Genomic DNA, 16,508 nt, shown 5'->3' with positions numbered 1-16,508 from the left:
ATGCATAAATCCCAGAAAGTTGCCATCCAGATTAATAGGGTTGTTAAGAAGGCATATGGTGTGTGGGTGTTTATTGGTAGGGGGATTGAGTTTTGGAGCCATGAAGTCATGCTTCAGCTGTACAAGACATTGGTATGGCTGCACCTGGAGTATTGCTTACAGTTCTGGTCACCGCATTATAGGAAGGATGTGGAAACTTTGGAAAGGGTTCAGAGGAGATTTATTAGGCTGTTGCCTGGTATGGAAGGAGGGCCTTATGAGGAAAGTCTGATGGAACTGAGTGTGTTTTCGTTGGAGAGAGGAGATTGAGAGGTGACTTAATTGAGACATATAAGATAATCAGAGGGTTAGACAGGGTAGTCAGTGAGAGCCTTTTTTCTCAGATGGTGAAGGATAACATGAGGGGACATTGCTTTAAATTGAGGGGTGATAGATTTAGGACAGATATCAGTGGTAGTTTCTTTATTCAGGGTGTAGTAGGGGCATTGAACGGCCTGCCTGCAACAGTAGTAGACTCGCCAAAGTTAAGGGCATTTAAATAGTCATTGGATAATACATATGGATAATAATGGAATAGAGTAGGTTAGATGGGCATCAGATTAATTTCACAGGACGGCACAACATCGAGGGCCGAAGGGCCTAAACTACTGTTTAACTTTTCAATATTCTATGTTCAGTTGGGACTATGTTGGTTTATTTTTCTTCACTTGCTCTGCCGTGGTATTTCAGTGGATGTTTTCAATCATTGGAAGGCTTTCAAGCATGTGATGCAACCACATTGAACAATAAGGAGATGGCATGCTATGTTGAGTGTTAGGGAAAGATTAGCACCCCCTTGAGCAGATTTCTAAAATGGGTGACACTAAAGATGGGTAATCCTTGTAGTGGCAGAATGTGAGCTTGTATTTTCAATGAAGTGCCCATATGTGCTCTCAGAAGCATTGCACTTTGTCCCCCTCCATCTACATGCATTGCAAAAGATAGCTCTGCCTGGCAGCACTTAGTGTGATATATGGCTCGGTTTCAATTATGGAGTCTATAGTGGGAATGCCAGGAGGTCCTGGCAGTGGCAAGTACTTCAGCATTGCTGAGAAGGGTGCTATAGAAGTGTGGTGCATCGATAATGATGCACGCTGAGAGAATTGTGAGGTAACTCATTTGAGCCCATGGAAAGAAACCCTTCATGAAACTCTCTGAAATTGACATGTATCCAAATTTTGGTCAAATTCAACAGTAAGCCTGAATAGAGAAAAGGTAGAGCACTTCTCATTATCACTACCAGCTACCAGTCAGATCAGAAGAAAGTTACAATTTTGAAATAAAAAATATTTTTTTAATATCAATCTTGAAACGCTTCAATATTTTGATGCAATCAGTTCATACAGTTCTTCACATTATTGCCGACTGTAAATAGCTTTACCTTCTATATATCAAGCAATTGTAATAAAAGTACAATGAGATGTTTGGCTAAAAAGGTGAAACAAGAGTTGTTCAAGTTATGTTATTAAATATAGGTAGCATTTTGAATGAAACTTATTCTATGTAACTAAAAGGAAATCTATACATATAATTTTTAAAATGCTGTTTGCATTAAATTATAAAATATTCTGAAGATTATCTTTTTTTCTTCTCAACTGAAATTGGTCAGTTTGTGACAAAGAACAAAGAAAAAAATTGGACAACAATACCTCCTGTAACTTCAATGTGCCAATGAGATTTCCCTCACTTGAGACCAATATTGGTATTTCTCTCCCACTTCTGACATTTTTCTCCAGCACACTTCCTCTCCTACCTGGCCACTTCCTATTGCTTTTCAGAACTGCTATAATGAATATGGTGACCCGCTTTAGGAAACAGTGAATTTCCCCACTGGAGGAGAAGATCTACATATCCTCCTCTGCCTAGACCAAACATTGCTACCAAGAGCTCTGGTGTTTTGTGGAGATCTCAATGAGTGATGACTCTGATTTTAGATAATATATCAATGCCCTTCTAATCCTAGTCTCTTGACATCAGCACTCACTCCATTTCAATCACTCCACAAATACTGGCTATGCCTTCAACTGCTAAGGGCATGTGCTCTGAAATTTCCTCCAAAAAGCAGGAATACTCTCAGATTACTGATCCAGAACACCCAATGAAATGCTATTAGCCCAATTAGTGCCACTCGGTGAGTTGCTGGCCAGCAATTGTAGGGGATGATGGGCTGATTACACAATGGGCCCTAGAGGGTGGTGAAATCATGGTGTAGTGATAATGCTATTGGAACAGTAATCCTGAGGCCCAGCTAATTCTCTGGGGCATGGGTTTAAATCCCATCAGAGCAACTACGGGAATTTGAATTCAGTTAATAATTCTGGAACTAAAGGTAAGCCTCACTAATGGCGATTGTGAAAACAGCATTGATCATGTAAGGAGCCAAGTATTTTACCTTGAAATGAAAGTTGCATATTTTTATATGATTATAATATCAGGAGAAGTTTGCAACTTGAAAAACAAGTAGTGTATCTTTTTTTAACTGTAAATGACAATGTTGCTTTTAGATCAGTGATGCTGTTACACTATTGACACACAGTGGTACCAAACTTCTTAGTGTTAATGGAAAACACAACTGGTACTGGACTGTACCTCAAAATATAGGTGTCATAACTGCTGCTCAGGATTCTTTGCTGATGGTCATACACAAATTACATATTTATTGAAGAGTAACCCTTCCTGTTGATAAACATGCAGAGCTGTCCTTCCGGTGCCTTGATGGCACTTATGTGCAGTCAATCACACCCTGAACATTTGAGAAGCTTGCTTTTGGCCCAAACCTCCAGCTCTTTCTGCTTGGCAGTGTTGTTCATAGTAAAGGCTATGTATCACCTAATTCATCTAACCAATGCCTCAATAAAAACCTGTACATAGTAATAGGCAATAGACAGTTTTATTCCACTGAGTGCACCACATACAGCAGAAAGGATTCAATCACAAAGACATTCAGGCCAACTATTACCTTCATGGTGATTGTTATTGAATGCCACTCTCATGTAGTTGAAGGCAATCTCCCCACTAAGCATGCCATATGACTGTGCATCTTAACAGCCTGAGTCCTCTGGCACTGTCTTCAACATCTTTGAGCAAGTCATTCTCACCTTATAGATATGACTAGGTGCTTGGAGTCTTCTAGCATTCCTCTGTTGTATCCTGCCCTCAGCACCATTTCATTCTGTGCAGTTTGAGCAATGTCTATGAATTCAGATGGCTCTTGTTCCCAATCATTTGGCCTTCTCTTTCTCCTCATTTACCCCCTCTTCCTACTCATTGAACATTAGTATTTCCCACCGAGACTACTATCTCCATCTTGCTGCAAACACATATACTGCACTGCAGATGAAGCAGTCATTCAAAACATATGCCTGCAACCTCTGGGCTTGTAACACTTACAGGTGACTATGAAATCAAACCCAACACTGAGAGCAACTCACACACCTTTGAATGGCCTGAACTGCTAAAGTCTGATGCTGAACCCAACAGCAGCCTTTAAACCTGTCCTGACAAAGAAACAATGAAAGAAAGGAGTAACCTACCAGAATTTTATCTGTGTTCAAACCATTATTGTAGTCAGCATGTTTATTGAAATTGATTGGACTACTGAAATTTAAATTGCCAATTTAAATATGATGGGCAATCTCCCAATTTTGAGTACTGCCTATCCTGTATATAAGTGTATTCTCAAATCATGATGTTGGGAAAGCAACTAAACACACTGCAAACCAGATATTACATTGCAGGCAGAGAGTAGTTTCATTTTTAGAACATATTTTTCAGCCCGTAGTTATTTTTTTCTCCCTGTTAAAAAAGCTGTTCACGTTAGATTGTAGTTAACACAGGTCTATAATCCTCTCTTACTGAAACCAAACACAAATCTGGAATGCTTGGGACCAAATCCTTTCTGGATTTTGAAAATTTTAGGATTATGGAGTAATGATAGAATGCTTATTCACAAATCTATGAAGCAGTAAACACTGTTGATATAAATGTTTACCTGAAATATGAAACTGTAATAAAACATTATAATGCACTGGTATCCATGATTTTACTAAACCAAATCTCGATCTTACATGATTCTATTCCAAGAGCTAGAGAGAATTTAAGGAGAGTAATTGAAAAAATTAAAACACAGAAAGATACTGAGAGAAACAACAACAGTGAGAAATGGTAAGATTGAAATTGAGAGCAAGAGAGACGGCACACAGAGGTGGAAACATAAACCACCAGAGAGATGGAGACATCGTCAAATGACTTTTTTGCCAATGCTATCCAGACTTCAACATCCCTCTGATTATATTCTATCCTTAGTCCAAAGATCAGATAAGCATATGTCCCTTCAATTTAATAAAACTAAGAACTGTGTATGCTGGAAATCTGAAACAAAACCAGCAATTGCTGGTGAAACTCAGCAGGTCTGGTGGTATCTATGGGAAGAAAGCAGAGTTAACATTTTGAGTGTGGTGACAATAAGTTCTGAAGGTGAATATCGGTCCTCAATGCCCTTATCTAATTAACCATGACAGTTTACTACTTTTATCAGCAATTCAGTCTGGAATGCTCCAACTCTGTATTTCTGAACTACACAGCAAATGGTGTTTACCATTGCACCAGTGGTTGGTGTTGATGCAACAGTTCTCACTTAAAGACTTATCTTCTCTTTAGTTTTCACTTACAACATGCATAGAAGGTTGATAATTTAGACAAGTTAATCTGCTATTTATTGTATGTATAGGAGTAAAGAAAAAGATAGATATAAGATAATCTTATAGACAGTAATATAATAATACCTTGGACATGGTTGAACTAGGTTTTAAATAATCAAGTCAGATGCAACATACCAATAACTGTTGTCAGTATGACAATGATGGGAAGAAACCAATTTTCTATTTAAAACATTACTGAGCTATTATTTTGCATGAACGATTAGCATTAAATTGCAAATAAGTTCAGTGCATGCTTTCCTAGTTATTTTCTTGCAGTTTACTTTACAAGATGGCTAATTTAAATAGTTTGCTCACAAACAGAATCCTAATCCTTTCGCATCCTGAAGGTGTGTTGCTGCATTCTGAAGAGATTCAGCAATATTGTCCGCAGGATATCATTGCTTCAACTATATCTAATGTATTCTGGATAAATGTCTGGCCTTGGAGTTTTTAATATTGATATATAATTTTACACTGGACTTTTCAGCAAGCAATCTTTTTTTAACTATGCCAAAATAATATGAATCTGTCACGTCAGGAAAAAAAATGCATTCATAAACGTTTCATGTCCAATTAAGCTACCTTCCCTTTCTCCCCTTCAAAAACTCTAAGTGGTTTTAGTCTTTCTGTGAAATTCCAAGCAACCGTACTTGGTACTGCTTTGTTCTTGCTTTTTTTTTCCCCAACTGGAGATTTCACTTCCAATTAATAAAATCTACAGGACCTATGAATTCTAAAAGCAGAATGGGGTAAAGATAAGAAATGGAAATAAAATGTTCAATTACTGTAATTACTTGCCTTCAAGTAATTGACAGCTGAGAGTTTTGATATTTCTCTGAAGAAAAGCTTTTTCAGTGCAACATTTAACCAATCATGAATTAAAATTATGATCTTTCATAGAATCAAAGAATCCCTGTTGTGCAGAAAGAGGCCATTTGGCCCTTCGAGTCTGCACCGAACCTCTGAAGAGCATCCCGCCCAGACACAGCCCGTCCCCACCTATTTTTGGAACCCACATTTCACATAGCTAATCCACCTAGCTTGCACATTCCTGAACATTACAGGCAATTTAGCATGGTCAATCCATTTAACCTACGCATCTTGGGACTATGGAAGCCAGCCCAAACAGTCAACCAAGGTGGCAGTTGAAGCTTGGTCCCAGGTGCTGTGAGCCACTATGCCGCAATGTTTTTAAACTCCCGCACTTCCTCACTGGGATCTTCTACAAATGACTCTTAGGTTTCACTAATTCAACCTCCATACTCTACACTTCTGGCTGCAATCCCTGAAATGGTCATCACCTCTTCAGTATTTTAGTTAGCTGGTTTACAGTGTAGGATAATGTCAAAGCATGGGTTCAATGACTGAGATTATCATGAAGGACTCTCCTTCTCAACCCTTCCTCCTCCCTGAGGCATGGTGATACTCAGGTTAAAGTAACCTCTAATGAGAGAGGAGACCTATGTTCTGGTACAACCGTGATTATTTTACATATTTAAGTTGCACATTGCTTACCAAATATTCAGTTTATATTTACCATTCAAAAGGAAATTATTTATTATTTTGCCAGTATAAGTTCTATTGATTTTTGTAAGTACTGAACAAAGGTTCACTTCTTAAATAGATCTTGTTTTGCTATTGGGCAAGCTTTATTTCTTTAAAAAAAACATTTTCAGTCATTATTAAATTGAACCACCTGTTAGAACGCCTACAAATGAGCCATGGTTTATGAAATCAAGTCTACAACAGTTTTGCTAAGTATTTTCAAATAACCTTTTCAGACATGTTTTGACACACGTCTGGGGCAGGTGGATTTATGAACCTGGACCCCTTGGAAGCAGTGGTAGCGCCAGAGACCCTCCGAAAAACGGACTTGATAACTTTCTCTTAAGTTGTTCCTTCAACACGGTACTGAGAGGGAATGTTCTTTTTAAAAGCACAGAACGGAGGGAACATGTTTGAATCAGACAGTAAATAGGCATTGCTTTGTCAATTAACTTCCTTCAACCAACACCACCAAAAATGCAGCTTGCTGTTTGATTGTCACTTTAGAGCGTGAGGATGTGATCGTGAATAGGTAAAAGCAGACTCGATCTTGTGTCCGTTCAAACTAATATTTTCCCCTGTTTCATAATGTTCGCTTATAAGGGGCGAGGGAGAAACTATTGAAGGTTCCAGGTTCCCTCCGGAGCAACCAGAAAGTATTGGTCAACATTTGCGGAGCTTGTTAAGAGCATGTGTACACCTGGGAAGTGGATGTTATTTGGGAAGAGCTGCTTGGAGCAATATCTTCAGGGCTTTAAAATGTGCGGTTCAAATTCTAAAACCATTGGGACTATGTCTTTTTTTAAAAACTCAATGTATAAATAGTGTCCTTCAGACAATTTGAAGAAACGTAAATCTTAAATACCAGCGAAATGTTTATGTTTTCAATTGTTAAATTGTTGTGCAAGTCACCGAAGAATGTTTTATATCGTATAAAAGCATGAAGAGATGAAATGAATGTCAGTTTTAATTCACGGCTTTTCCCGTGATTTTCATCGAGGATTTTTAATGTAAACAGTTTTCGAACTGCATTCTCATTTCACAAATTGGGCTGAGAAACACCTATCACATTTAATTATTAATCTGGAAATTCTTTAAAAGCATCATTAGCGGCAGCCCTCTGTTGATTTACTGGCGAAGTTGCGATTTGGTTCTTGCAATCCAATTCCCTCTCTGAACACTAAACCGGAGTATGTCTCTGGTATTGCCACAGCTCCGTACGCGATAATTAACCGCAACCTGGCCATAATTTGGGTGTAGGTTAACGTGAAACATGTTGCTTTCGTCCCAGGTTATTGTCAAACTGAAACCAGGCGAATAAACAAGGTTGGACATTATGTGTGACCAAGAGACCATCCTTTTGTTTTAAAAAGTGTTGAATTTTGACAGCGCCGTTGAATATACTTGCCGTTTCCAGCAGTATCTCCCAATTTTGACAGCGGAAGTATCTGGTGAACATCAAAGAGTGGAGCGGTCATCCAGCGTGGAAGTGTTCTGGAAGATACCTTCAAGTCACTTCTCAATTCAGTGATTTGAATACCCCGCAGTTGGTACCCACTCCCAGTAACATAACACAATCATGTTTTCTGGTGAGTTCTGCCGATTATAACACTTAAGAACACCACAGGTGGAAGAAAACGCCTTAAACCAACAGCGTGCAAAGGTGCGGTCAGGAAATCTGTGCCTGGTTTTGCGGCATACCTCGTTAATAGCTCTGCAATGAACACAAGCACTCGCGGTATCTAATAAACGGGGAATCTAGTTGCAGAACAGAAATGTATGCGAAAGAGTGGTAAGCAGTCACTCGAACTTGCTTCTACTCTGTCTACAGCAAAAATAGACGCTTATTTTCCCCGTGTAATAGCGGCTTGGTTAAGCCTGAATCTGTGCGGCTCTGTTCTGACAAGCTGCTGAATGTGTTATACATGTGTGTTGCCTGATGGTGGTGAGGTGGGTAGGACAGTCTTATTTGCCGAGATTGTCCAGAAATTACACTCCACACAGGAGAGTGCAGTTTAAATTGTGGAGCACTGGGCGCGGATACGACACTCAAACGGAATGCCATTTCCACGGGCGTTATGCAATAGCCTGGGAATGATAAACTTTCTCATCTCATGTACACTCTATTTGCAAGCCGTCTGTCAAGGTAAGGAAACAAAGACAATGCTGCTGGATTAACGTTTAGTGGAGAAAAGATAACTTTGCTTTGCAATTGTGCTCACGGTAACTTATATAATCGTAATAGTGAGAAATGACCGCTTTAATGATGCTGTCAGGTCAATAGTACATCTCTCTGCCAGTTTTATTTTGGATGCTGTACGGGTTGTTGTTCCTGGGGGAGGGTAAACCCGGCTACCTACACAGGTTCGTTGTCTGAAGCACCGTTGTTTTTCCCGAACGCAGTCCTTAATTCGATAACTTCGGGAAGAAGTTAAACGGTGCAAACTGACCTTCTGAAAACGTTCCTTCCTGCAGCGGGCCATAACATTTTATTAAAGCAGTGATTAATGATTTCCCTCGCCCGGGTGGTCGGTACATATTTATACCTAATCAAGGACTTGAACTTATTTTACCAATCGGGTTGTGATAATATAACCACATATAGGTAGCTTTTATTCAGTTATGTGCAATGTAACGTGCATGTGGGTAAGTATAACTGGTGAGCGATGTAAAACATCTATTCAGAAAACAATGCCGTTTCATCCTCTACCAACACTGAATCGTTTCATTTTTTTCCCCTATGTTAAACTTTGCTATCTTAAGTGGAATGAGCTTTAGAAATCAGACCGCAACAGTGGCGATGCATAAAATGCGTGATGAAGGATGAACAAATGGTTGATTTTTATCTATTATTTATTGGGCTGTACTGGGGCTTGGCTTCTGTTGTAGTCATTCACGTAACTTGAGAACAATATTGGATATGAGCACAAGAGGGGAATGGGAGGAAACCGGGGCCATAATACAAGAGCCAAGATGGTGATGACCAGATGTGACCTGATCAGTTGAGTTTTTGGGAACATTGAAGAAATAAATGTTTTCTGTATCGTTACTACCTTTTTTGTAACCGATGTCATTTATCATGCACAAATTAATATTGTAAACAGAGATACGTAATAGTTATAATAACTAGTGAGCGCCTTCAGTGCTTGCAGGGTACTTGGGCTCGTCCGTAACGGACGGTGAAGGGAGACGGGAGATCCGTGCCCCGGGACAAATTTCTATTTATGGAGTATTTGCCTGGGCAAGGATGGGAGAAATGTCACTTTCACACAGACTGAAAGATAAGTTCTTTAAACCCAAGTCCAAGTTGATTTACTGGAACAGCCCAGGGATGGCTCCTTTTGACTGCAGTTGGCTAATGTGAAAGTTGAGGTTTGTTTTAAATGGGAAATTGGGTTTAAACGTGAATTCGCTTTCTAGAAATAAACCTTTACCGGACCATGTTTTAGTGGTGACCTCGAAGATGTCACCAAATCTATGACTGGATTCCTTCTAAATGTTGTTTCTGAATTATTTAGGAATACTAGTCAGCTTTTCCAGAAACTGGTCAACAGACAGAAATACCTAATCCTCGGCGCAACTGTCACTCCTTTCCTTGACGTTTTCCCCCCTCTCTGAAGAAATGCACGGCTGAGCTTGTCCATTTCAAGGACGTTGAAATGCCCTGTCAATTTGTTTTGTCACAGCTTAGCAGTTTTGTTATCCCGGTTTTTAATAGTTAAGTACATTTCGTCCAGGGTGATATTGGGCTAAATGTATATGTAAGGATGTGTCACGTCGGTAGCACATCGAAAGTTCGATTAGAATTGATTGAGCTCGAACTCTTGTAGTCTACGTAGGGGAAAAAAAAGTGTATTCCTGTTTCAAGGCACAATGCCATTCACTTTGTATTCTTTACACAGTATGTAACAAAACTGTGTAGCCTTCACAATACTGGCCAAGGAAAAGGAATTGGATGTGGCGGAATTAGTTTATTTGGTTTACCAAATAGGACAGTGATAGTTCTTTTTTTTTGCGAGAGTTTTTTTTAATCTTTGAAAACAACTGTTTTACAGTCTTGTTTTCCATGTTCCACTTAGTGTTCAATATTAAATATTGTCAGTGTCATTTTCCGAACATTTATTTTGAAAGCTTAGTCATGTCAAGTACTTTTGAATGATTTTATTGTAGGACAATCTGAAAGTTTGAACTGCAGCATTTGTTTAAGTGCAAATGGAAGAAACGATTCACCGGGGTGTGGTATGTCAGTCTGAAGTGTGATTGTATCTTGCTGGAGAACTTTACAGTTAAAATCCGGTTTGAGGGGGATCTATTGTGAACCACCTGGGATGGGATTTGGAAACATCTCCAATACATAGTCCGGAGGAAACATGTTAAACAAAGGAATTATTCTTAGTGCAACTTTTTTGCTGTAAAAGAAAATATACTCTTGCAATTTGGAGATTATCAAACATGTAAAATCTTCCTGCTGCCTTTATAACGTTGCAAATGTGTTTGAGGGATTAAGGGGAATCTTTCTCTCCACCCCCTCACCCTGATTTTTCTGCAACACGTTTCTTTCATTGGTTCCAAATCTTCTGTTTAAAACTGAGACTGAAATAGTTCTTATGCAATTTGAATTTAATTGAAGTCTTTGATCATACAAATCAGCTATAAGCTGTGAAGTAACTTCTATACTAAAAAATAAAAGGAGGCGTCTGGTGTGTTGGCTTTCATTAGCAGGGGGATTGAGTTTAAGAGCCGCCAGGTTATGCTGCAACTCTGTAAAGCCATGGCTAGACAACACTTGGAATATTGTGTTCAGTTTTGGCCACTTCCTTATAGGAAGGATATGGAAGCTTTTGCGAAGGTGCAGAGGAGATTTACTAGCTTGCTACCTTGACTGGAAGGCAGGTCTTGTAATGAAAGGTTGAGGGACCTCGGGCTTTTCTCATTGGAATGAAGAAGGATGAGAAGTGAGTTGATAGAGGTGCACAAGATGATGAGAGGCATAGCCATAGAATGGATAGCCAGAGTCTTTTTCCCAGGGCGAAATGGCTATCATGAGGGGGCATAATTTTAAGGTGATTGGTGGAAGGTTTAGGGAAGATATCAGAGGTAGGTTCCTTACAGAGTGGTGGGTGCGTGGAATGCACTGCCAGCAGTGATAGTAGAGTCAGATACGTTTAGGGACATATGAGCGACTCTTCGATAGGCACATGGTAAAATGAAGGGTGTGGGGGTCAGTTTGATCTTAGAGTAGGCTAAAAGGTAGGTACAGTGTTGAGGGCTGAAGGGCGTATGCTGTATTGTTCTATTTTTTAAAGGGCACCTAAATGTGTTTTTGGCAAACATGGGTATGGAGATCATTTGGTCGGAATGTGCAGGCTTGGTGTTACATTAGTCATGTGAACTTGTGGCTTTCACAATGTAAAATAAATTAAATTCTAACTTTCTGCACAGAGGTTTTCCTATTTGTGTAGCACAATATATCACTAGCTGGAACAAGCATCCACTGGGTGATCCAGAGGCTTATGGAGACATTCTTCTTGGTTCTTTAGTGATTAGGAGGTGAAAATTAGTTTCCAGAACAGGGACATTTCTTTATGTGGCCTCTGAATAACATGCTAATAGCCTTTTGAAGACAAGCAGTCATATTTAGCAATTATATCTTGATCACGCACCAAGTGTAAGAAGATTAAGGAGACGAAATTCCACTTGCCTCATCACTGGTGGAGATAGCAGCATTGTGTTAAAGTCTGTGGAGTAGTTATCTAGAGGCTCAGAGTTCAGATCTCTGCATGGTGTGAATTAACTTTCAAAATCTGAAATGTAAAGCTACTGTCTATAATGAGAACTGTTCATTGTTTTTAATTAGTTCCTATTATTTTTAAGGAAGGAAATCTGCCATCATTGCCTGATCTGGCCTATGGGCTCTCTGACCTCTTGGGTCCTTTTCAGTTCTATTAGTGGTGGGCAACAAATACTGGACCTGCCGAAGATGTTCACATCCCATGGAAGATTTTCCAAAAAAAACCCTTCTGCTTTCAATGAACTCCATCCCATCTATTTAATGTCTTGGGGGTGGGAGAGAGAAGAGATCCCCTGATTCCTAGTTAAATCACTAAGTGTTACATATAATGAACAGAGGAAATGTGTACATTCTAAATCCCACTTGGCCCCCCCTCCCCTCTTTTCTCTTTTCCGCCCTCAACCTTGCTAAATACAATTGATAGAACTACTTAACTGCAGTGACAAATATTATAAAGCAATATTCATACCAATTATGTTTTGCCTTTTTGAAGAAAATACAATTTACATGGTCATATATTTGACAGCAACTGAACCTACATCGTTATCTATATCTATACATTATTCTTTATTCAGGTCTGGGCAATTAAGGTTACATATTTGTAAGGTAGCCACTACTAACCACTTGTAAAAGTGAAAGCGTAATGTTTTAATCATATCCTACTATGGCTCCAGACCATATGACAAAATAAACCACGTGAGACCTCTTTTCAGACCACTTGGCACTGCTTGGGCTTTTATAGCATTGGCATGCAATTTAATTTCTATGCCTCCAGGAATAATAGGTGGGAGGGTAACAACATATAAATAATGCTGCTCTCCATACATTCTCAAATCTAGTTGCCAATCTTTAGCCCTAAATTACATTGATTCTCAATTATAGTCAAAAGGAAGGATGTCTCTGAGGGTGCCACACATTGCTACACACAGACTTTTGAAGCCTACTTGTTCTGTGGAGGATGGCACTGGATTTTGAGTGCCATCCTTCGACACAGCAGCTAAAAGGCTGTGAAATGCATCCACCTTTTGTTTTTGATGACTTGTAAAAATCCTTTTTTGAAATGACCCTTAGGGATCTACTTCATTGGAAGCAAGCCATTGGTCTTTGCCCAATAATATCTAATTCACATGTAAATTCAACTGCTGTTTGTGTGATTTTAGACTTCCCGATACAAAATTCCCTGTTCCAAAACATCTTGCTGATTCACAAATGCTCACCAACCCATGTATTTAATGTGAGAAGTCACCTCACTACAGCACTTTATTTATTATTATTTCACAACATGGAATGGCAAAACCCAGCTTTTGTTTCCATCCCTAATTCACTGTGAAGGTAATGATAAGACAGCTTTTTGAACTGCTGCACTCCATCTCCCGTAAGTACACCCACAGTACTATTTAGGAATGGTGATAGAAGTTTCTGAACCAGCAAGGGGGAGGGGAAAATACCTAATAATTGTACCAAGTGAGGATAGTATGTAATTCAAAGAAGGGGAACTTTGCAGCTGGTATTCTTGCAATAAATGTGGATAGGCCTGGAGGTTATTTCTGTATGGGTTCAATTACTTTTTTTTTTCTTTTTGAATGAGGAGATGAAAGTAAAGGTTTTGACATTTCAGTTTTACTCACCTTGCACTGCTCTCCAGTGATCAGTTCTAAAGATGTTTTGTTGTTTTCATAGTCAGAGCATTTGCTAAAATGATGCACCTGTTATAAATGGAGTGCTCTGGACCTCCAACTGTAACAAGTTTTCGAAGAATTACTCTTCAAAATAACATTGGTCTCTTCCTTTGACTTAATTGTTTTGAGATCTATCCCTTTATAGTGTTACCACTCAATCGGGCAGCACACTTGACATTAAACCTTCTATTCAGTTTGTAATCACAAAAGTTAACATTTTTAAAGAAATGTGTAATATCCCCAAACTGATTTTTCAGACCCAGGTTGATAGAAAGCATAGACTAGATTTCTACGTTTATTTCTAATTTTTTTTTTGTCATTAGACTCTAGCTGCAGGTAAACAGTACTAAATTAAACTCTACAAATTAAAACTAATCCTCTTTTAACCCCCCCCCCCACCAAAAAAAAATGCACATAAACAAGGTAAAAACTAAAATGTTTAGAGGGAAAACTAGGGAAACCATTTCATTTGTCATTCACACAATCTATTGGGTTGGTTCTTGCTGATCTGAATGTTCCTTCTTGACCTCTTTCCAAATGCTTCCACTGATTTGCAAAAAGCACAAAGGTGGCTGTGACCTATCCATTTCAGAGTCACAACTTGTATCATCTGCTGAAGGAAAACTAAGCTGACTTTCTTCAAAGTCAAAAGTCACGCTGCCTGCCTGAGGAAGGAGCAGGGGTCAGAAATCTTGCGATTTCAAATAAACCTGTTGAACTATAACCTGGTATTTTGTGATTTTTCAGACTTTGTCCACCCCAGTCCTACACTATCACCTCCACGTGATTTCTTTAAAGTAGCTTACTGCAGAGAACTAAGTGTTTGGAAGATCTGGTTGCTCTTCTGGTTTGAACTAGCTTCTGTGTTCACATCCCAAATTATTAGCACTACCTGATGATCAACCATATTGGCAGATGGAGAACTTTGTTTGGCCTCTTGGTTTCACCTGTCCTTGGATTACTAGAAACAGCAGCTATAGAAACCAGGTTCACAACAGGTATCAAATTCCTCACTTTCAATACAGTCTTTCTTGCAAATTCTTGGGTTTCAAAACAGTTGTAAAAAGCAAGTCTTTACAATAACATGCCAGTGTTTTTCTGCAAGAATTCATAATTGTGAAATAACATGGAGTTCTCAGCTGCTTCACTGAAGAGTATGAAAGGTCTGCAATTCCAGTAAGTAAATGCTGCTATGAACAGATCTGTGAAAATGGAAGGTGAACTGCAAATGACAAAATGAGAAAGATATATGAAAGTTATGTTAGCCAGGTTTCATGGAGCAAATGTGGTTACTTGTGAATACTCCCAATGGTTTTGGAGATCGATACAACTGAGAGTTATGCTTTTTACACAAAGCAGCAGCTGGCTGTTGGGACACTTGGTTTGGCTGTTGCCTTTTTTTCCATCCTGGTAAAGTCACTGATTTTCTGCTTATATAGTAGCACAGCCCTTTTATTTTGAGGTTTTTGCTGGTTTTTGTCAACCTTCTCACAATGTGGACTGTATCTATGTAAAAAGAAGTGTTCGAGTTCTGTTTCCTGATGAGCCTTTTTTTAAATTTCTACTTTCCCTGTATTATATGTTGGCCCAATCATCTCGAAGTCAAAATGTGTGAACATCAAAGCTCTTTGGTTTTGTGACCTCACACTTTTAACTAAATGCCAAGCTTGTTAAAAATAACATTTTGGATTAGACAGGAAAAACGTGAACCAGTCTTCAACTTTTCCTGGCGTTCAAGTGTAATGTTCTGTCTGCCAGTGGTCTCTGTTTCCCTGTTTTTCTCAATTATTTAAATAGATTGAATCTAGCATTTGGTTGGGTGGCTCCAATTTGAGTGATCAGTTTCAAAAATAATGCCTTTTTAAAAAGTAAGTGATTTTAGTACCTAAATTTGAATAAGTATATTGAAAAGTAATTATTTCATCAAGTGCTGAAATCTTTGTTTGAATCAGGGATGTACTATAGTAATTGAGAACAAATACAGCATTTGATTTTTAACCATAAGCACAAAGTAAAGAACCCAAAGATGGAAGGGTTCGATCAGAGTCAGTAGCATTTATTAGAAAGTAGATGGAATAAAATATTGGTCAAATGATCAGTGCAGTTCAACATTTGAAGTTATAGATTTTTTACTCTACTCTTATACCAAGACGTTTGTGACTCATCATTGAAATGGTCTGATTTTTGATTCAAAATGGGAATGACTGGGTGAGGGGTGTTTTGAAGGTTCTAAACACTCTATTTTGGTGTGAAAATTCAAAGGAACATAAATCATAATATAAAGTGGAACTGTTGTTATACCTGCATGATGAGACATTGAGTACATTTGATGTTTTCTAGATTCTGGAAGTAACTAACTAGTTTGTTGACACTCCATATCTTTTTTGCAAGGTTTGTGAAGGTTTTTAGCTCAGGTTGAGGTTTAGGGTGTAGGTTTTCTCGCTGAGCTGTAGGTTTGATATCCAGACGTTTCATTACCTGGCTAGGTAACATCATCAGTGGCGACCTCCAAGTGAAGTGAAGCCGTTGTCTCCTGCTTTCTATTTATATCTTTCTCCTGGATGGAGTTCCTGGGGTTTGTGGTGATGTCATTTCCTGTTCGTTTCTGAGGGGTTGATAGATGGCATCTATATTTATGTGTTTGTTTATGGCGTTGTGGTTGGAGTGCCAGGCCTGTAGGAATTCTCTGGCATGTCTTTGCTTAGCCTGTCCCAGGATGGATGTGTTGTCCCAGTATAAATGAACACCAGCGAG

The 16,508-nt window shown here is 38.9% G+C and overlaps 1 protein-coding gene across 1 annotated transcript in view; it reads left to right on the top strand.

The window, feature by feature from the left end:
- Window positions 1–6,373: 6,373 nt before the first annotated feature.
- unc5a (unc-5 netrin receptor A) overlaps window positions 6,374–16,508 on the top strand; it is a 579,623-nt gene continuing 569,488 nt past the window's right edge. Inside the window, exon 1 of the mRNA XM_043704227.1 lies at window positions 6,374–8,430. Within this exon, the coding sequence (XP_043560162.1) occupies window positions 8,343–8,430 (88 nt within the window). The 5' untranslated portion in view covers window positions 6,374–8,342. The remainder of the gene's footprint in view (window positions 8,431–16,508) is intronic.

The sequence above is a fragment of the Chiloscyllium plagiosum genome, chromosome 14, assembly GCF_004010195.1.
Source record: "Chiloscyllium plagiosum isolate BGI_BamShark_2017 chromosome 14, ASM401019v2, whole genome shotgun sequence".
Lineage (NCBI taxonomy): Eukaryota > Metazoa > Chordata > Chondrichthyes > Orectolobiformes > Hemiscylliidae > Chiloscyllium > Chiloscyllium plagiosum.
Note: the sequence above shows the minus strand (reverse complement) of the source record. Positions and strands in the feature narration are given on the sequence as shown.